At 48.1% G+C, this 22,350-nt stretch overlaps 1 protein-coding gene across 1 annotated transcript in view; it reads right to left on the reverse strand.

Annotated features, from left to right (window-relative positions):
- Positions 1–20,419, reverse strand: part of LOC147452253 (SIN-like family protein) — a 72,166-nt gene extending 51,747 nt beyond the window's left edge. The window contains exons 1-3 of the mRNA XM_086518015.1: positions 19,836–20,419; positions 19,671–19,739; positions 19,487–19,594 (exon numbers count right to left, since the gene is read on the reverse strand). Coding sequence (XP_086374141.1) covers positions 19,487–19,594; positions 19,671–19,739; positions 19,836–20,333 — 675 coding nt within the window. The 5' untranslated portion in view covers positions 20,334–20,419. The remainder of the gene's footprint in view (positions 1–19,486; positions 19,595–19,670; positions 19,740–19,835) is intronic.
- Between the last annotated feature and the right edge of the window lie 1,931 nt (positions 20,420–22,350).

Genomic DNA, 22,350 nt, shown 5'->3' on the forward strand with positions numbered 1-22,350 from the left:
TGTGTAACTGGTGCAAAACACATAAAAGCCCAAAAATGGCTAAAAATGTGTGCACCCAACCAGGCTCAAAAAATGACTGGCCGAACACGTGCTAAAAGTGTCCGCCCATGCAAACTACATGATGTGTGATGGGTGGCTAACCCAGGACAATCACTAGCCGTACAAAATGGCGAAGCTATGGTGATTTAACTCTAACATCTTTCTCTCGCTCTGACTGCAGAGTTGGAGGATTGAATCTATCTCCGATAGATCATTTCTATGCGAGCGACCGTCTCTGTGACATGGGAGGATCTCTTTGCATTCTCGTGGGGCAATCTTTCTCAGATCATGCACCAGTGATTCTTTTTGTTACAGACAAAGGAGTTGGAGTGTGATGATGCGCATCCCCGAGGATCTTGCTAGATACAGAGCTCAAAGAGGGAGTGGCGGCACTTTGGACAAAGAGCTTGGGCACTCACGACACTCCTGCTAGTAGAGTGACCACTCAACTTACTAAGCTTGGTCGTTTCTTCCTCCTCTAGGAGTCTGTAGCTCACTTGGCTACAATCAAGGAGGAGGAGAAGCGGCTCCGACAAGGCATTGCTTCCCTACAAGGGATGCAGGAGCGCCACCCTGACAATCCTTGGTTAGAGGAGCAAATGCAGCAGGGTTGACAAGAGTTGAGCACCATTGAGGAGAGGCGCCATGAGTTTGTGTTTCATCGACAAGCATCTCAGTGGACCCAGGTGGGCGACAGAGTTACTCGTGAGTTCTTTGAGACTGTTGGACCTCTCCCATGCGCACACCAGCGTTAGCCAGTTGAGGAGACTTGATGGGTCAGCTGCTTCAGAGCCTAAGGATATGCGGGCGGTTGCTACTGACTTTTACCGTGAGTTACTTTCAGCTAAGCCTCAGCCAGAGCATCAGGGAGAATGCAGAGAGCAAGTTTGGGCACAGATGCTTTACCTAGTTACTCAGGAAATACGTCAGAGACTAGAGATGCCTCTCCAACTAGAGGAGCTCCATGAGGCCCTTAGAACACTTCCACGAGGTAGCTGCCCAGGGGAGGATGGTTTGACTCCCAGTTTTTTCTTGGAGTACTGGGATATACTTGGTTTGGATCTATGTATCGCCTATCAGCACATTTTGCACACGGGAGAGATGATTGACAGCTTGAGTGAGGGTCTGATTTACTTGATTCCAAGGAGGGGGGTTCCTTGGATGAGATTCAGCAATGGCGACCCATCACTATTTTCAACTCAGCCTACAAAATCTTAGCAAAGGCTCTGAGTTTGAGAATTCAGCCACTACTTGAGAGCATTATACATGAGACACACAGGTTTTGTCAAGGAGCGCAATATCCTTGACAACATCTTTACCTTCTAGGAGGCGTCGGCTCTCGCCCATCTCCGAGGAGAGGATCTTGTGATACTCCTCGTCGACTTTGAAAAGGCTTACGACGAAATTGACTCGGATTTCTTCGAGGGCACTCTACGCAAGATGGGCTTCTCATATGCTTGGATCAAAGGGGTGTCAGCTCTCTACAGATGCGCGTACACTCAGGTGCTCTTGGTAGGGGGAAGAGGAAAACACTTCATGCTCAGGCATTGTGTTAGACAGGGTTGGCATGTTGCCCCCTTTTACTCTTCTATGTTGCGGCGGTGAGCAAATTTTTGACTTCACAGGAGGTTGGTCTGTGCGGTCTAGAGCTCCCTATTAGGGGAGATGAGTTGCTTGACGCTAAGTTTGCTGACAACTCAAGCTTGTACCTGAAGGCCCATGAGGCCAATCTGCACAGATGTGAGCAGGCTCTTGAGGTGTTTTGTTCTGAGTTAGGGGCACTGATCGACTGGAGAAAGACTGTGGCTTTCAGGGTTGGCAGTGCTTCTACACCTGATTGGTCGTCAAGCGAGTGTCACACCTGATTGGTCCTCAAGCGAGTGTCACAAGCTGATGACGTGGCACGACCACCCGGGCAGGAAAGCTGACGCGGCAGAACTGTATGGATGCAATGACGTGGCAGCAGTAAGGATTTCCCGATTCTGTGCTGACATGCTGACGTGGCAGACTGTACGGAGTGTCCCGGATTTTGCGTTGACAGACTACGGAATTTCCGTAATTTGCGCTGACTGCTTTTTTCGCAGTTTTTGGAAACAGTTGCTTTTGAGACTTTTGCTTTTGAGTTTGAGGATTTTGGGGCTCTGCTTTTGGGATTCCCTTGTAAGAATAAAAGAGCCCTAAGGGCCTCACTTCTCAGAGCATCTGGACGCAGAGTTTGAGAGCGAGCACCCGCGGGAGTTGTACTTTGCTCAAAGATTAATATAACAAGAAACATCAGAAGGGACGCCAATCTTTGGGGCCAATACCTCTGGGCACGGAACTACGTCGAGGCCGTGTCGTCTCGAACTGAACTGTGATTTTAAAGTTGTGAAATATTTTAAGTGATTCTGTCTGGTGTCACGACACATTCTAGACTTGGGGTGTCCAAGTTTGTCACAACGAGGGCTTCAAGTTGATCCCCCAAGGGACTTCTGTGCAATATCTGGGCTGTCAGTTAGGCTTGGATTTGTCTCCAGAGCAACAGACTGCCTCCCTCCTCCTATCCATTAGAAGGAAGTTGCTACATTGGAGTTCTGCACGCTTCTCTTTGGCTAGGAGAGTGGTAGTGGCCAACCAGGTATTGTTCGCTACTATGTGGTACATCACATCTTGTTGGATCTTTTGAGTTTCTGTATTAGCCAGCAGGAGAGGCTGATCGGGAATTTTTTGAGGTCAGGCCGCGACACCCAGTCAGGAGTCAGGCAAGGCCAATGTGTCCTAGCAAGTCATCACCTTACCATGTTCTCAGGGAGGGCTAGGGATCATCGACCCAGCAAGCTAGAACAAAGCCCTCCTCGAGAAACTGGTGGTCAAGGGACTTCTTCAAGGTCAGGAGCCCTAAAAGAAGTTGTTGCTACATCGGATTCATGCTCAAGTCCCTCATACTTGCAACCCTTGGAGCCGTCCATCAAGTGGATTTTTACAAAGATGCATCAGGTTGGCCTGAGCAGGAGTTGGGAGGACCGCTTTGCTTCGAGTTTGCTCAGGTCCTAGGAGCAACTGAGGAGTGGCTTGGAGCAGCATCAGCAAACTTGCATGGAGGAGCGCTTGAGAGAGAGACTCTATTTTGGAACCCCATGGTTAGCACACAAAGAGGCCACTTGTTTTTTTTTTTTTGGGTCTCAACAATCTGTCGCAGTGAATAATTAACTGTGCATCTTAAGTGACGCTCGCTGCTGCTAACACGCCCCCCCCTTCGCTTGCACCTGTCGCCCCCTCCCCTATGTGCGTGGGCTGCTCTGAAGTTGTCACTGCTGCGCGCTGCCCCCGCCTGTCAATAGCAATTCGCTGCCCGCTGCAATTTCCAGCCAGCGCGCCCACTCAACCAGCGCGCCCCCGCCTCCTGTTTTTCGCCATTGCCGACTCCTCCCAATTCGCTCGCTGCCCCCAGCCCCCACACAATGCCCCCCCCCCCTCTCGCTGCCTGCCTCACAACTCTCAGTTGAGAGATCCCATCCCCTCCCATTCTCGGTTTTGCTCGAAGGACCCGCCTTGCTGCGCATTTGTGGTTCGGTGGGCTATCTTCAACAAGGCTGGGCCTCGCCCTCATCCCTACCGCTCTTCTGTTAGCAGCAGACAAAGATGGAGGCTCAAGCTCCGCCACAGAGGGACTCTGATGAAGTCCCCTCGCCCGACCCCGCTGAGCCCACCATTCCACTTGCTCTCTCACCGATAGAGCAAGAGAGCCTAGGGGCCACCGTGCCAGCCTGGCACTCAGAGTGGTTCCCAAGCTCCTCGCCAGTAGCAGTGGATTCCCACGGGGAACCGATTCGACCCTCTTCAGCAGGACGAGGTCCCTGCTCCAACCTCCACCTCAGCCTCACCCTCAACAGCCCCTCCTCCCTCTTCCCCCCCCCCCCCCCGCCCCCCTCTCCTCCTCCCTCTGCCTCTCCATCTCGCCCTCCTACCTTTGCAGATCCCCCTCTCCCCCTTCTCCCTCATCTCCTCCCGCTCCAGTCCAGGGGGCAAGGCCTTCCTCGACTGCTAGTCGCTTGGCCAGAGAGCAACAGCCTTTCTTGCAACCCTCTTCTGGTGCAGACGTCTCCCTTTGCAGCAATTTTTCGTGGTCTTACGAGCTTCGACATTCATCGCCCTTGGGATTTCTTTGCCTATGACTTTACACGGTTTCTAAGCGACCACTCACCAGACCTTGAGGCAGCCTGGTTGAGAGTTCATGTACTATTCCTTGCAGCTAGGGGGATAGAGGCCTTGGACTCGGCGGTTGGCTTCTCTTTTTCCCTATGCGGCAGGGACCAGGCTAAGTGGACTATAGACTCGGTGTTGGAGTGGCTGCAGACACAGGCCCTAGAGTTCTCTCATCACATGGGAGACCTAGGGGTTACAGACTTGCTTCAGACTCTATGGCCGTTGGCCAAGTTTTCTGTGACGCCTCCAAACACAACAGGATGCAGACACATTGCGGTTCACTTCTATGCTGACACGCAGAGCCCGCCATGTTATGTACACATACATGAGGACTCGTGGACAGAGGAGGTTGCTTTGCGCACGGCTCGTTCTACTTGGGCTTGGGCTAGATACTCTTTGCAGTCACGCCTATCTCGAGGACGCTCGAATGCGGATTACTCCCCATCCAAGCCTCCCTCGAAGATAGCACGGTTAGTTGTTGCTGCAGCATCAGGTCTCTCTCGCTCCCCATGAGGATCGTCTCATGGAACGTATAGGGATTAGGTGGGCCCCAGTTTCAGCGTCAGAGGGGCCAACTGCATCAGGAGCTTCAACGATGCCTTGTGGGAGGAGAGATTGACCTTCTTATGCTACAAAAGCATCATCTGTGTGAGAGACGTTGTGGTCAGCTTTTGCGTGGACGATATGAGACATTTTGGTCAGCTGCATTTGGACCTCGAGGCATCCAGGGCGGGGTATATATGACTATTGCGGATTCTTTGCAGCAGGCCATTGTGGGCAGAGGGATTATTGTGTCAGGCAGGGCTCAGTAGATACTATGTAGGTTTAGGGTTGCCTCGTGGGCTTCCTGAACATCTATGCGCCCAATGTGGCGAGTGCACGTGTAGAATTTTGGTCTCAGATTGTTCAGTCTCCGTTCCTTGACTTTCTCTAAGCCAATAGCAATCGGGGATTTAGGCTCGAATCCATACATCAGCATGAATGGGCTAAATCCAGTAGCAAAATGCTTGCTACTATTCTAGGCAAACTCTAACTGTGGAAGATACCTTTCCCAATCAGATTGCCTGTGAGAGACATAGGCTCTCCACATGTCCTCTAACATCTGATTCATCCTCTCAGTTTGTCCGTCACTCGGGATGGTCAGAAGACGACATACTCAACTTCGTCTGAAGATGAGTAAACACATCTTGCCAAAATCGGCCATTGAACTTAGTATCTCGATCACTGACGATATCCTCTGGCAGACCATACAGCTTATAAAGTTGATCGACAAATAAAACCGCCAACTCATGGCTTTTTACTATCGACTTCGTTGGTATAAACTTCGCCATTTTTGTGAATCTATCGACCACAACCCAAATAGCGTCATTGCCCCGACTAGTATTTGGCAAACCAACGATGAAGTCCATGGAAATACTCTGCCACTTGGCATCTGGGATTTCCAATGGATGTAGCACGCCAGCTTTCCTAAGGCGCTCTGCCTTATTGACCTGACACTGAGCGCATCTCTTCACATAGGTCTCTATGTAAGAGCACATTCTTGGCCAATAGAAATATCGCTTGACCAAAGCCAAAGTTCTCTGGATACCTGGGTGCCCAGCGCTAGGAACATCGTGGCATTCACACAAAATCCTTTGTCGAATTTCATCGATTTCTGGCACGCAGACTTTATCATTTCTGAACAATAGTCCACCTCTAATGGAATATTGTCGTTGTCTCGTCTCTCCAGCACGACTCACTTGGGTCTCTGGACCACCCACGCCTGTATGCGAGTCATGCCCCGCTTCGACCTCGTTCCATATCTTGCCAAACTGGCCATCGGAACGACATAGCCCTCGGAGAGAGAGATAGAAATCCTTCGAGATTTCAACCATAGACAAGGCATTGACCTCAAGAATCCTGCTGAGCATATCGGCAACTCGCTTGCTGGATCCTTTTCTATAACGGATCTCAAAGTCAAACTCTTGCATAAGCTCAACCCATCTAGCCTTCCGGCCTTTGAGATCACCCTGATCACAGATATAGCGCAGAGAGTGGTGATCTGTCCATGCAACAAACGTAGAGCCATACAAGTAGTGCCGCCATTTCCTTAGGGCGTGGACTACGGCGTAAATCTCCTTCTCATACGTTACATAACGCATCTCGGTGTCAGAAAGCTTCTTGCTTTCAAACGCAACAGGACGTCCATCCTGGTATAATGCCGCACCAATAGCATAATCACTAGCATCCAATTCAACCACAAACGGTTTGCTAGGATCCACAATGTGTAATATTGGCGCAGTAGTCACCAAGTACTTTAGTGTCCAAAGGCTCTCGTCGAGACGCTCATTCCAGACTACAGGGGGATTACCTTTACAATGAGGACCCGAAGTCTTTGGCCCTTTCACCCCTCCTTTTAAAAGTTGTGTAAGCGGAGCAGCAACTTCAGAGTAATCCTTGATAAACTTGCGAAAGAATCCAGTAAAGCCTAAAAAGGACTTTACTTGGCGTACATTCTTCAAAATGGGCCAATTTCACACTTTATCCAACTTTTCAGGATCAACGCGAATTCCATCACGAGTAATGATATGACCCAAGTACAGAAGCTCTTTCCTAAAGAATTCACACTTAGAAGCCTTAGCGTAAAGCTTCTCAGTTCTCAGTACTTCGAGAACAGCGCGTATATGCGCTAGGTGCTCAGGCAAACTTCGACTGTAGATCAAGATATCATCGAGAAATACAACAACGAAGTTGCCTAAAAATGGTCTCAGCAGATCATTCATCATCTGTTGGAACATAGCTAGAGCATTGGTCAAGCCAAAAGGCAAGACCAAAAACTCGTAGTGACCATAACGCGTATGGAAGCCTGTCTTAGGAATATCTTCCAGTTTGATCCGTATCTGATGATAGCCTGATCGCAGGTCTATCTTCGTAAAATACAACACTCCATGGAGCCGATCTATCAGATCGTCCATGCGCGGAAGCGGATACTTGTTCTTGACAGTGAGCTTATTCAATCCCTTGCAATCCACGCAAAAGCGCATAGTGTTATCCTTCTTTCGAGAAAGTAACACTGGCTCTCCCCACGGGGATTTGCTAGGCCGAACAAAACCCCTGTCAAGATAATCCTTCAGCTGTCGTTGAATCTCGTCCTACTAAACCGATAAGGTTGCTTTGAGAAGGGCTGAGTACCAGCCACCAACTCAATGCCATGATCTACTCCTCTCGAAGGCAGCAAGCCAGGAGGTAGATCACCAAGAAAAACATCCTCGAAATCAGTCATGATTCCTCGATAAGGTTGGATTCGTCGGAATCCCCAAAGTTCAACAGAAGAACACGAAACATTTTTACGAAATTCAGTGACAGAAGTACCAAGCACTAATGAATCAAACCAAGCACTTGGTACACATTGATAAAAGTCGACATCAGAAGACTTTATTTCTTTATACATTTCCAAAGCAGTAACAACTGGTATTGCAAAACGATTATTTACAGACTTCTAGAAGATTACAAAGCGACACAGATACATGAGGCGTGTTCTGCTTAACAAAAACAAGAGAGTGATGTACATAGTCTATATACAATGAGTCTTGTTTATCATAAAACCATGGAATTCTTAAAATAACATCTGCTCTGTCCAAGCGCATGATGTGGAAATCCACGTTCTCTTTGTAATCAACCAGCTCGAGCGACAAGTCTGGAACCATCCAATTCCATACTTCCGTATCCACGCCACGAGCCATCTTCACGCGATACTCATGGTCACTGTCTCCCGTCCGCAGGCTCAGTTTCTGCACCAATTTTGCATCCACAAAATTGTGTGAGCTTCCTTTATCAAGGAGTACGGTCAGGTCGTGACCATTGATCTTTCCAGGAAAACAGAGAAGATCGTGCTTATCAAACACTTTGGTGCTAAAAGTACAATTAATGCATGAACTGTGCGCTAAATGATGGATTTCATTGAACAACATCAAAGTTACCTGAGATCTCGTGAATTTGAACCGAAGGACGACCTTGTGGTTTCTTTGTCTTCTTTTTGGGGCAATCCTTGATTTGGTGACCCGTCTGGCCACATCCGAAGCAAGCCCCCTTCTTCACTGCATCAGCAACTGAAGCATTTCTGGCTTTCTTCTTCTCCTGAGAAGATCTTGGCGGTGATTTGGACTTATGCTGGAATCGGGGTCGCTTCCTCAAAGCACCCTCACCGGATTGATGGTCTGCAGTCCTTTTCTTCTCATAATTCACTCCATTTATCAAATGGAACGTCCTGGCCTTTGCCACTGCATCCTCGACATCAGTCGGGGCTTTGTCCTTAATTAAGGCCCAACGGTAATCCTCATGCAATCCCAGCAGATACATGTGCACCGCGTGCGTAGAATCCACCTTGCAGAAGGTGAGCGCTTCCTTGAAAGCGGTCGTATACTTATCAAAAGACAGAGTTTTCATCGAAAGACTTTGTAGTTTGGCATAGGCTTTCAAAGGGTCCATTTTAGCGAAATCCCTCTTGAATTTCACACAAAAATCAGCCCACGTCGTAGGCTTCTCTGTCATGTCGTGCCACCAAGTAAGCGCTTTACTGCGCAGATAGAGAGGAATCGTCTGAATCCTCCGTTCATCATGCTCCCCATGGAGATCAAAGTATGTGGTCCACTGGTGCAGCCAATTATTTACGGCAAGTTCCGTACACTCCTCTTCCCCTGAGAAATTTGTAGTTTTGTACGGAATCGTGGCAATCGGACCACCCTATGAACGCCCAAAAGCAGCAATCTGCATCCGCAATTACTGGAGATGGGTTTCACCCTCAGAAATACGCGCAGTCGTCGACTGAGCCATATTTTCGAGTAGAGAGTCGGGAACTGAGCCCCTGCACGACCCCTTCGAGAGAGGCCAAGCGAAGGTTCTTCTGAACATTCGCGTTTTCCAGAGCGGTAACACGCTGGTCGAAACTCTGGAAAGTACTTGTAATCCATGTGTAGAGAGCATGCGTAAATGGAATTTGGATGTTACCTGGCGCGTCGTCACGCTGCACATCTGAGCTGGAGAAATCCATGACAGAGCGCGTGAAAAACCGGAAATTTCACGCAAAACTCGACTTTTTTTGCACTTTTCGGTCGCGAAAAGTTGAACTTCGAGGAGCTCGTCGCATCGAGCGTGAGCGTCTGAAGGCGAGCAGGTGATGGCGGGAGCGCCGGAGCGCGAGCAGGTAGGAGAGAGCAAACACGAGAGAGGAGCAGAAGAGGGAAAATGAAGTTCTCTGTAAACTTCCAAGTCTCTGTAAGTGAGTTTTATAATAAACTCAGGTTTCAGACCATAGTTTAAAAAAACCCAAAATGTCTTGGCCCTTTTAAAATAAAAGGGGCCACTTAAATAAAGCACCCAACACATGGCGTTAAAAAAAAAGAACTTCAACGCAGGGCTGGAAAAAAAATCGAGCGCCCATCTGTTGCAAGCGACGCGTGGAGAAAAATATCCCCCCCCCCCCCCCCCCCCCCCCCCCCCCCCCCCCCCCCCAGGCTTGTGGGTATGCGTGCCCAGCACACGCTATAGGCTCCACTCTGGAGCCGGTGCATAGGGAATTTTTCCACGCTGGAGACCAATAGAGCCAGCGATGCAAGAGTCGTCCACGCCAGCAACTTAGTAGTCTTCCTTCCTGCAGAGAAACCCACGCTACAGGAGAGAGGTATCTCTCTCTCTCTCTCTCTCTCTCTCTCTCTCTCTCTCTCTCTCTCTCTCTCTCTCTCTCTCTCTCTCTCTCTCTCTCTCTGCGCTTCACACAAAGAATGAGGTTACAGAGAGATTGAAAGAGTTACAATATGCTGAATTTTAACATGAAACCAGAAAATTAAGGATAAATACACTGATTTTCATCGAAAACCAGTAAATTCAATAAAAAATCTTCTGATATTCAGCACTTCCCCCTTTTAAATCACTGAATTTTATCAAAAATCAGTGAGCAATCTGTTAAATTTCAAACTGCAAACATGCTCAAGAGAAGAAAACAATCGAGTAAATAGTTAATTCATCAAAAATTGCATGAAATGGTAATTATCCGACTCTGACCAGCCCGTAGGTGTGCACATAGCCCTTCGTGTAGCCAAGCCGGCTCTGATACCATGAAACGAACGAGGAGAGAGGATCTCCCGGCTACACAGACCGCCTACAGATATGCGTCGGACGAACCACCCGACCATAGCCACCATCCGGCAGCTCCCCCGTGCTGGGGCCAATGTCCGAGGGCGTAGGCGTGCACCTGTAAGACCGAGCGTCCCATACCACCCGGCCTCACCTCCTCGAGGTGACCTCACGCACTCCTAACCTTGCGAGCCAACCACTGGCACTCTGCCAGTGGGGGTCGATAACTCCAAACGAGGCCTTGGCCTCCCTTTTATAATAATGGCCGGCCACACTGGCTGTGTTCACACTACGTCCGCTCAAACATTGGACGCCCATCCCGACGGCATATGGGCTAGATCCCCTCTCCTGTGAGCGGGACATAACACCCCCAGACAGCCTTGCCTTCTCTCGTTCGGACCGCAGACTGGGAGGAGTGAATCTATCTCGGATAGATCGCTTTTACACTAGTGACCACTTCTGTGACTTGAGTGGGACAGTTGGTATTCTTGCTGGACTTCCTTTTCGGACCATGCACTAGTGATCCTCACAGTGACTGATACGCAGAGGAAAGGGAGCACGATGCTTCGCATCCCTGAGAGGGTCTTGCTGGACTCTGCGCTCAGAGAGCGAGTGGTGGCTCTTTGGACAGAGAGCTTAGACATGCAGGATTCTCCTGCTAACAGAGTGGCCTCAGGACTTGCTCAGCTCAATCGTCTCTTTCTTCAGGAGTCTTCGGCTCGCTTGGCTGCAGTGAGAAAGGGACACTTTACTTCACTTGAAAGAATTGAACTAAACTGAAAGAAAGAGAGAGACGAGAGAGAGAAAACAGACAAAACACGGATGTCGGGTCCCAACCCTCAAGGGCCCCCTTGCTCTGTTGCCAGAGCAAGTACTTTCTTTATTCTTGCACAATGCTGCTACAATGACTAAATACTGAGGTGCTGATGCTAATAGGTACTGATGCTACCGATGCTGTGTACTAAGGTATTGAAGGGGTACTAAGGTACTGAAGGGGTACTGAGGTTCTATGTCGAAGACGATGATGTCGACGACGGGTACTGCGGGTTCTATGTCGAAGACGATGAGGTCGATGACGAGGTCTATGTCGAAGATGATGAAGTCAACGACAAGGTACTAAGGGTCTTGTCAATGACGATGAAGTCGACATGATGTCGACGACGGGGTCTATGTCGAAGACGATGATGTCGACGAAGGGAACTGTTGGTCTATGTCAACGACGATGATGTCGACGACGACGACGACGACGATGGTGACTGTGATGATGACGACGATGGTGTTGTCGTCAAGTCCAAGACTGCGATGACGATGACGAACGTGTCGTCGTCAAGATAGGGATCTGCGATGACGATCACAAAGGTATCGTCGTCAAGATAGGGACTTCAACGACGATGACGACGACGACGATGGTGTCGACGACGACGACGTCAAGGCTGAAAACTGAAAACGCTGGGCAAATTGCTAAAGATCTATAAAAGAAACCCATTGGGTACTCAGTAGAAGCAGAAGAAGCACGGACACAAGGAGGCAGGCACCTAGCAGGCAGGGAGCACCTCACCAGGAGCCTTAGCGTTTTCTCAAGAAGAAGATTACCCAGATCAGCCAATGTCAAGTGCAGCGGAAGAGAATAAGGATTTTGCTCAGATTTAGTACTCCGCACACAAACACAAGTGACAATTTACTTCACTTGAAAGAACTAAACTGAACTGAAAGAAAGAGAGACGACGAGAGAGAAAAAAAGAGACGACACAGGGATGTCAGGTCCCAACCCTCAAGGGCCTCCTTGATCTGTTGCCAAAGCAAGTACTTTCTTTATTCTTGCACAATGCTGATACAATGACTAAATGTTGAGATGCTGATGCTAATGGGTATTGATGCTACTGATGATGGGTATTGGGTACTGAGGTACTGAAGAGGTATTGAGGTATTGAGGTTTTATGTCGAAGACGGGGAGGTCGACGACGAAGTCTATGTCGAAGACGATTATGTCGATGACGAAGTACTAAGGGTCTTTGTCGACGACGATGAAGTCGACGACGATACTGTGTCGAAGACGGTGAAGTCGACGACGGTTCTGTGTCGAAGACGGTGATGTCGACGACGGGTACTACTGGTCTATGTCGTCGGGGATGATGTCGACGACGACGACGATGGTGACTGTGACAATGACGACGATGGTGACTGTGACAATGACGACGATGGTATCGTCGTCAAGTCCGGGACTGCGATGACGATGACGAACGTGTCGTCGTCAAGATAGGGATCTGTGATGACGATGACGAAAGTGTCGTCGTCAAGATAGGGACTTCGATGACGATGACGATGACGAAGGTGTCATCGTCAAGATAGGGACTTCGATGACGATGACGATGGCGACGACGACGGCGTCAAGGCTGAAAAGTGAAAACGTTGGGCTACCTGTTGAAATCTGAAAACACCAGGCTGATCATGGTCTTCTTCTTCTTGAGAAAAGGCTAGGGCTCCTGCTGAGGTGTTGTTTGCCTGCTGGGTGTCTGCCTCCTTGTGTCCCTGCTTCTTCTGCTTCTATTGAGTGCCCAATGGGTTTCTTTTATAGATCTTTAGCAATTTGCCCTACATACGTTTCTAACAAACTTAGAAAAAGAATTCCAAAAGTCGCTTTTAATAAAATGACTTATAAGAGGTGGTTCACGCGGTAAAATGCCTGCATGATGAAATGATTGTTCTTGTGCAAGAGAGGGTATGCAAGTGTGATTGGCCTAGATATGCACGTCCTGCTAGAGGCTCACAAAGGTGCCAAGCTCAGTCCTAAGCTAAGACTCATGCTAGACTATGGCAGAAGCGTGTCCACATGGCGCAAGTGAAGTGCGCACGTGACATCCCCCCCTGTTAAAGGTGAGGTGCAACTGCCAAACTTCTAACTGTACTTCTGATGCTGACTGATGAATGCTTCTGATGCTGTGGACGCACAAACCAATGCAGATTCCTTCGAAACCAGGGATTGATGGTTCTGCGGGTGCTGTGGGTACTGCTCGCGATGTAAACACCATGTAAGAGTCATTGTCCAGCCTTACTACGATTGCCAAATATCAATCTGGGCTCTATACCAGATAGTGCTGACTCTGCCTGCTGTAGCAAGAGTTGTTCCCCAAACACTGATTGTGGTGAAAACACTACTGGTGCTGATGGATGGAGGTGTGGTTCCAGAGTCCTTTCTAAAGGTTCAATGATGAGGGAAATGGATGCACCCTACATGCGAATGCGAATGCAGAAGAGGTTAGGAATCCTGTCTCCAACTCCTTCCATATCCGCATACAAGGCTAGGAGAACTTGGGACTCAAGATATGGGTTCTCGTGTATCCGATGTCGATCTTCCTTCAAAGACATGGCAATGAAGATGGGATCTTGTAAGTCCATGGTCGGGACTCAAAGATTCTTCAGGAAAAAAACTGAGAGAGGTTCCTTGGGTTCTTTGGTTCAACATGGGTTCTTGAGGTTCTTGATTCTTCTAGGGTTCTTGAGTTCTTGAGGTTCTTGGCACTTGGGGTTCTTCTTTAGGTTCTTGATGGTTCTTCCCTTGAGTTTGCGAAGCTGAAGCACGCACAGCGCTCTGATACCAATGTCAGATGCAACGGAGGAATCTGCATTGGTTTGTGCATCCACAGCATCAGAAGCATTCATTAGTCAGCATCAGAAGTACAGATAGAAGTTCGGCAATTGCGCCTCACTTTTAACAGGGGGGGATGTCACGTGCACACTTCACTTGCACCACGTGGACACGCTTTTACCATAGTCTAGCATGAGTCTTAGCTTAGGACTGAGCCTCGCACCTTTGTGAGCCTCTAGCACGACGTGCATGTCCAGGCCGGTCACACTTGCATACCCTCTCTTGCACAAGAACAGTCATTTCATCATACAGGCATTTTACCGCGTGAACCACCTCTCATTTTATTAAAAGTGACTTTTGGAATTGATTCACGCGGTAAAATGCCTGCACGATGAAATGACTATTCTTGTGCAAGAGAGGGTATGCAAGTGTGACTGGCCTGGGCATGCGCGTCCTGCTAGAGGCTCACAAAGGTGCCAGGCTCACTCCTAAGCTAAGACTCATGCTAGACTAGGGCAGAAGCGTGTCCACGTGGTGTAAGTGAAGTGTGCACGTGACACCTGCTGACAGAGTGGCCTCACGACTTGCTCAACTCAATCGTCTCTTTCTTCAAGAGTCTTCGGCTCGCTTGGCTACAGCGAGAGGAGCGGCGTCTCCGATGGGGCGTTGCTTCCTTGCAGAGGATGCAGGAGCAGCATCCAAACAGTCCTTGATTGGAGGAGCAGTTACAGCAGGCTCGCTAGGAGTTCGTCAGCACAGAGGAGAGGCGCCATGAGTTTGCTTTACATCGACAGGCATCTCAGTGGACCCAAGTGGGTGACAGAGTGACAAGCGCTTTCTTTGAGGCAGTGGGACCCCGGCATACGCATGCCAAGGTCAGTCAGTTGAGGAGCCCTGACGGGGCAGTTGCTTTAGAGCCAAAGAACATGCGTGCAGTTGCTACTGACTTCTACCGTGATCTACTATTTGCAGAACCTCAGTCAGAGCGTCAGGATGCATGCAGAGAGCAATTGTGGGCACAAATGCCTTGTCTTGTGACTGAGGAGATGCGCCAGAGGCTTGAGCTACCTCTTCAGCTAGAGGATCTACACGCGGCTCTTAGAGCACTCCCCCGTGGTGGCTGTCCAGGTGAGCATGATTTGACTCTCAGCTTTTTCTTGGAGTACTGGGACTTGCTTGGCTCAAATCTCTACAACGCTTTTCAGTACATCTTGCACACAGGAGAGATGCCTGATAGCATGAGTGGGCCTAATTTACCTCATTCCCAAGGAGGATGGCTCCTTGGATGAGATTCGACAGTGGCGACCCATCACCATCCTCCACTCATCCTACAAATTCTTGCCAAGGCTCTGAGTTTGAGGATTCAGCCACTTCTAGAGAGCATTATACATGGGACATAGACAGGTTTTGTCAAGGAGCGTAGTATCCTTGACAACATCTTTACTTTTTGGAAGGCTTCTGCCCTTGCTCGGACTAGTGGTGAGGATCTGGTGATTCTTCTTCTCAATTTTGAGAAGGCCTATGATAGAGTTGACTAGGACTTTTTGGAGGGCACTCTACGTAGGATGGGCTTCTCAGATGCTTGGATCAAAGGTGTGTCAGCTCTGTACAGACGGGCACACAGTTAGGTACTTTTGTCAGGAGGTAGAGGTGATCGTCTCATGCTCACACGTTCGATCAGACAGTGTTGCCCTCTTGCCCCTTTCCTCTTTTTGTTCTATGCCGAGGAGATGAGCAGGTTTTTGGTTTCACAGCAGGTTGGTTTACGTGGCTTAGCGCTCCCTATTCGGGGAGATGAGCGACTGGATGCTGAGTTTGCAAACGACTCAGCCTTGTACTTGGATGGCCAGGAGGCCAACCTTCACAGGTGTGAGCAGGCTCTTGAGACTTTTTGTTGTGCATCAGGCGCACTAATCAACTAGAGAAAGACGGTGGCTTTCTCGGTTGCTAGTGCTCCTACGCCTGATTGGATGCCAGGTGAGGGTTTCAGATGGATTCCCCCGGGGACTGCAGTTCGATACTTGGGCTGTCAGGTTGGCTTGGACTTGTCTCCCGAGCAGCAGATTGCTCCCCTCCTCCTGTCCATCAGGAGGAAGTTGTTACATTGGAGCTCCACACAACTTTCTCTGGCAGGCAAAGTTGTAGTGGCCAACCAGGTGTTATTGGCTACTATGTGGTACATCACTTCTTGTTGGATCTTTTCAAGTTCTTGCATCAGCCAGGTAGAGAGACTGATCAGGAACTTCCTTTGGTCAGGGCGTGACACTCGATAGCCCGGGCCAAAGTGGCATGGCAGGTCATCATTCTTCCTTCTTCTTAGGGAGGGCTGGGGATCATAGACCCAGCACAGTAGAGCACAACCCTTCTAGGGAAGTTTATTGTTAGAGGGGCTTCTTCCACGAGAGGAGCCCTGGAAGGAGTTCTTCCTTCAACGACTTAGTGCTAGGGTGCCTCACGTTGGAGGCCCCACGACCTTCGACCAGATGGATTTTCACAGAGATGCGCAGAGTTGGCTTGCGCAAAAGACTAGAGGACCGCTTCACTCCGATCCTGGGAGCAACTGCGGAGAGGCTTGGAGCAGCGTCAGCCTACTTGCATGGAGGAGCGCCTGAGAGTCTGAGACAGCCCCTTGTTTAGAACCCCATGGTTAGCACTCAGAGAGGCCACTTGGTTGGTAGTTGGCCTCATGTTTCCTGGGGTCCCATGGCAGAGGGTTTAGCACGCACTTTAGGTGACTGGCTACAGTTTTCAGGCTTGTCAAAGGAGCTTCAAGGCATCCAGCTACAGGGCATGAGAGGGGTGCACAGCATGTGTCAGGTGTCACAAAGTGATGACGTGGCTACCGAGAGCAAAAACCCTAATTTTTGCCAGAAACCCTAAAACCTGCAAAACCTAATTTTTGCCAGAAACCCTAATCTGCAGAAACCCTAATTTCCGGAACCCTAACCCTAACCCTAACTGCTGGCTGAAACCCTAAAACTGGCGGCTGAAATGCCACGTGACAAGCAGTATGGATTTCCGGATTTTACGGGCTGAAAAAAAAAGCAACTTGGGCGACGCAATCTGGTTGCTTTTCTCCGCGCAAGTTGTGTGAGGAGAGAGAGAGAGATTATCTGCTTTATTTTATGAAAGCTCTCGTGTGTGAGAGAGAGAGAGGAGCCTTACTGACAGGCTGTGCCCCCTCCGTAAGCTCGATGCGATGGTCCTCCGGCCGCTCGGGTGGAAGACGGGGTGGAAGATCATCCTGCAAAAAGAGATGCTTAAACTTGGTAAACAAAGCTGAATACCTGTCTAAAGCTTGAATGCCCTGGGTAATCGGAGAGGGTATAGATGAATGCCGCTTATGCTCCTCGTCGTAATTCACGCTTTGCCTGTACATGAGAAACGAGAGGCAAAGAATGCAGACCCTCCTCAGCACGAATGATCATGGAAGAGTCACTTTTGGCATTTAATATGAGAATATTGTCCTCCCAATCAATGAGAGGGTTATGCTCACGAAACCATCGAATGCCCAAAAGCATATCACATCCTAAAAGAGGAGACACGACAAATTTCCTACGGAAGGCAGCTTGTTGAACTGTAATGGCACTCTTGCGTGATGAGAGAGTCCATACTGGGAGCAAAGCCAGACACCTCGAGAGGAGATGTCTGACTACGGGCTCTCTCTACAAGAGAGGCACTAATCACATCATGCATACTACATGGATCAAACAATGACACAACGCTAACCCTTTACATGACCATAACACTTCATATCAATGTGTGTGTCAGAAACATGTGAAGACTCACATTGATTCATTAAAGTGCTTGTGGTAGCTGTGGGTCAATAATGTCCAACGCAGGACACGGCAGAGAGAACCTGCTAGGGGCAGTTCCTACGAAGGGCAACAAACGACAGATCAACTTCTCCTTAGAAACCCAGGCACAAGCAGGGCTGCCGCAGTCCAATGTCTATGACAAGAGGTATGGAAACACTTGAAAGCACTCGGTCTGCTGACTCGCGAGAAAGGTTGTAGGTGTTGTGCAGGCGGGCAGCGTTGCAAGGTAGGGCATGTGCGCACAGGTCAGCAGCAACGCATAATCAGCACACAGTTAGGGTAGCAAAGTCAACATGCACAGCAAAAACAGCAACAGGTCACAAAAGGTGCTTCCAAGGGCAGTGCGCATGCATGCAGGAGAACGTGCAGAGCATAGAAAACCCTAATGGCACAATAGTCTGCTGCACAAAACCCTAATTCACATGACAGATTTCAGCTCGAAATTTTCCCCTCTCAGCTCAACAAATGTCCTCTCTCTCTCTCTCTCTCTCTCTCTCTCTCTCTCTAAATTTTCTTGCATACACATTTAAGGCTAACAAGGACCCTTGACGTGTCCCCACAACTGCATGTTACCTAGGGCTTGCTATTGACCTTACGGTACAAATTTGAGCACTTATGATGCAATGCATTGAATGCAATTTATATGTAGCTACTACCAAAAGTGCTCAACTCTAGGTATTAGGTATCCTACAGCCCCACGAAACCAACTTGTTTCTTCTTGGCATCTACAAAATGAAATGAAATGAAACGCATCGAAACGACGACACACGAAACATTTCTTGTTACTACGATACCTCTTCATAAAACCTTTTACAACTCACCAACTCTGGCTCATGGGTGCCAACTCTGCCTCTGGTCAGCTGCCTCTGGTCAGTTCTCAGACTCCCATGGATCCCAAATGAGTAGCCTATATCCACTCCGGTGTCTTCACCATCAGTGCAAAACCAACCAAAGCACACTGCTGCTCCCCACAAATGTAACCACTCTCGTCTGCCACACCATGTAACATACGGGTCTGAAGTAACTTGTCTAAGAGTAGCATCTGTTGGAAGTGATGTTGTGAGTCCAAATCTGAAGAAAAGAGGATGAAGGTTGTACAATCCATTCACCACTATACTCTCTCTGACTTCCAGGCCAGAGGCTCTATCTCAAAGCGATACCCTATGCTCGTCAAATACTACCATCATGCCACGTCTGTAAAGCTTATGCAATGACAAAATGTGATACCCAAGGCGAGAACATATAATATCGGGGACATATACATTTCCCCTTTGCCGCCAGGAATAAGCTCCATAGTCCCCCTCACTATGTGCAAGAGCCAAAGATATGTCTCCGCATATAGCTTCGCTTATGTACGGCCTAAGATTGTACATCAACTCATGAGAAGAATCCATGTGCCTTATCTGATCCAGGGAGATCTCCATCTATGTGACAAAGGCAAGTGATCTAACCAAAGTCGTTAATGAAGACTCGGATTTCTGCAAAGTACGTTTCCTCCAGTAATGACGCTTCTCATCACAACAATTTCAATGTCTTTGGGCTTTCAAGGCTTCCCGCTCTGCAGTAATCTTCGAAGAACTTGACCCCCTCCTTTGTTTCCCCTACCAAAGCCTCCGTTGTGTCATAGAGTTTCGAGGTAGAACATTGATATGTTCTTTCTCTCACATATTTGTAACATTGTACGAGCAACATCTAATAGACTTGCAAATTAGAAACATGAATAAACCACAATAGCAGAGCTCCACACCTGCTTTTGTATCTTTAAATGCTCATCTGCATCCTGATCGTAGTTCTCGCCTTCTGTGTCAACAATCAGATCCAACTCAAGCTTTTTCAGCTTTGGTTTCACTCGCACCTGTACCCACAAAGGTCAGAATACATTGCAAGGAATATTGAATGCAATTTCATGTGAGGGAACACCACAAACTTACTGAATCGCATCTCTCTTCAAGACCATAGGGCCGCCAATGTGGTCTGAGTGGATACTGTAAGAAATACAACTGGGGAAACCAAATCAAATAATCACTACGGAGCACACAAAAGCAGCCACAGAGACCAAACAAAATAAGGAGTCCAAATAGTAAGTGAGATACTACCTTGGTTTCTGCATTGATATTTGGACACAGGTACACATCAATTTCACGAACTACAGTGTCACCTTCTGTCTCAACATGAGAAGGGCTACCAGGAAGCGAATCTGGCTCTTCCTTTTTTACTGGTATAGATTTCAAAACCTCTTCACCATCCTCAAGCTTCATAGACACATCAGGCAGCATGGAAAAACTAGAATCAGCAGGAGGCTCAAGCTTTGGTTTAATGTCGGCAGGTCGTGTATCAGAAAGCGAGGCAGAAGACTCATCAAGGGCAACATGCAGATGGGCAGAGATATCCGAGGGCTCGGATTTCACAGGAAATGGGGGCTTGGATTGCTGGGCCTTTGGTTGCTGCTGATCCTGTGATTGTTGCTTTGTGGGCGCTCTTGCTTTTCCGCGAGGCTTGACCTTGGGCTCGAATTTGGGTCTTGCAGTGGAAGCTCCGACAGCTCTGGGAGGTGAAGCATCCAATTCTGTCTTTGGTTGCAGGAATACGTCCATTCTAGCGCAAGCGTTTGAGCTGGTATGATTCTGCAGGTTTTTGAAGGGCTTTCAAATTGCAAAGTGGCAATCTCGCCCTCATGACTAAGTGACACAATGCATTAAAGAGGGCGGGGGTAATGGAATCAAGGGCCGGGAAATCCACACAGGTAGCCCTAGAAGATCGCAATCAATTTAACTAGAGTGCTTCGTCAGCCTGTATAACCGGAAGTGGATAACAAACTGGTATACAGGTACAAGCCTTCAAGGCGATTGCAAATAGAGAGAGCAAGCACTGAACAGGAGTATAGATCCGTAAAGAAGATTGTAGGAATGAAAGGTGAGAGAGAGAGAGAGAGAGAGAGAAAGCACTTATTATTTGTTTTGCACAAATCTTCTTACGCCAAGTGAGTGTAAGTGACTGAAACGATTTGATGAAAATAGTATGCCAAAAAGTTGAGGAATTAAGAACGGGACTTTGAATGTAGCATGCAATGGTTTCTTTACAATGAAATGGACAAATCTTCTATGGAGAAGAGGAGGAGGACTATATCGGTAAGATGCTCTTCAGAGTTTCGCGTGTGGGAAACTGGTTGACAGAAAAATAGCACGAAACGAATTGTTTAGCTGACTGAAGGTGGCTAGGGACCACGTTAGAGTAATTTAATTCTATAGTCTCGAGTAGGCCGAGCACGTCCGCAATCTAAACGAACAACATACAATGGTGTTTTGTGGAGCAACCAGCTAGCACGGCGATGTCGATGGTGATTTGTCGACCGAGTGTATTCCAAGTGATGTAATGTGGATGCCATGGGGTAGGTGGCTGAACTAGCCATGGAATGAACTCACTCCATTTATGCATGTAGTGTCTGAGCACTCGCTCTTGCAAATGTGGGTAAAGACAGTATTGCAACATGTACATTGCAGTCTGAAATTCTGACTGCTGCTCAATCAGATCAACTGGAATCGGCCTACCCATTCTAAACTGAAAAGAAAAAGCATTTTAATCAAAGAAGTTGATAAGTTGTCATGTCTGCCATAGTTTGAATGAAAATAAAAAAGACATTGTTGTAGCCAATGACCAACGTTATGTGACAAAGACAGTGAACAAAACAATGAAATGAAGATGGCAGAAGTTCACAGCTATGCCTTTTTGGTTTTTTATAAAAAATAATATTTTCTCAACCTTGGTGGATGTCCAAAACAAACGTTATAACCTAATGCAGTTGTTGTCTTGTGTTGTTTAATATAGAAATGCTCTAAGTTTCTAGCTTTATGTATGTTGGTACTGGTTGCTAAAGTGGTAATTTCAAAATTGTCCTCGAAAGGACTGTGTGCTTGCATGTCCGCTTGCATTCTCCTCGGAGGATTGCGCTTGTGCTGGCCAACGCGTTTATGGACGTTATTTGTAACTCCGATATATCTCCTACCGTTTTTCGTGCAGCGTATACTGTAGACTATGTATTCTTGCCACGACGCTGCTTTTTCTGGGGTGGAAGGCCGATGCTTGTCTCTGGTTGTTGATGAGTGTCTGAATCTGCAGTCCATGTAGATTGGTTAGGTAAATGAAAAAATGCCGGTGCTAGGGAGAAATGAATGGAAGCTAGTGATACTTGTTATCCATACTTGCCTTGGTCTGTCGCAAGTGGCTCGTATGGGGAGGCTGGTTGTCCGTAATTTACTGCCTTGTGTTTACTGTAGTGCCATGCTACCTTCTCGATTGTGATAGGTGGGTTAGTTGCATCGTGCGTGTGGTTTGCCGAAGTCATGAAGTTTGTCAAGATAGCAACACAGTTATCTTGAGTAGCTTTTGAAAGTTCAACCAAATCAATGTTGTAACCAAACCGCAGCTGCTCCATCGTGTATAGTGTAACTCCTTCAGTTTTTGTGTCGAGGAGTTGTTGTGCTTCAACATTACGCAACATACTCTCATCATCCTCGTACTGGATGTCAAGCTCTTCAAGTATTTGCTTCATGAGACCTGCAGGATGTAGGAGCAAGCTGGTTAGCACGACACATAGAAGGCATTATATTGTTC

Source organism: Adiantum capillus-veneris, chromosome 8 (assembly GCF_014529385.1).
Source record: "Adiantum capillus-veneris isolate H3 chromosome 8, ASM1452938v2, whole genome shotgun sequence".
NCBI classification, from domain to species: Eukaryota; Viridiplantae; Streptophyta; class Polypodiopsida; order Polypodiales; family Pteridaceae; genus Adiantum; species Adiantum capillus-veneris.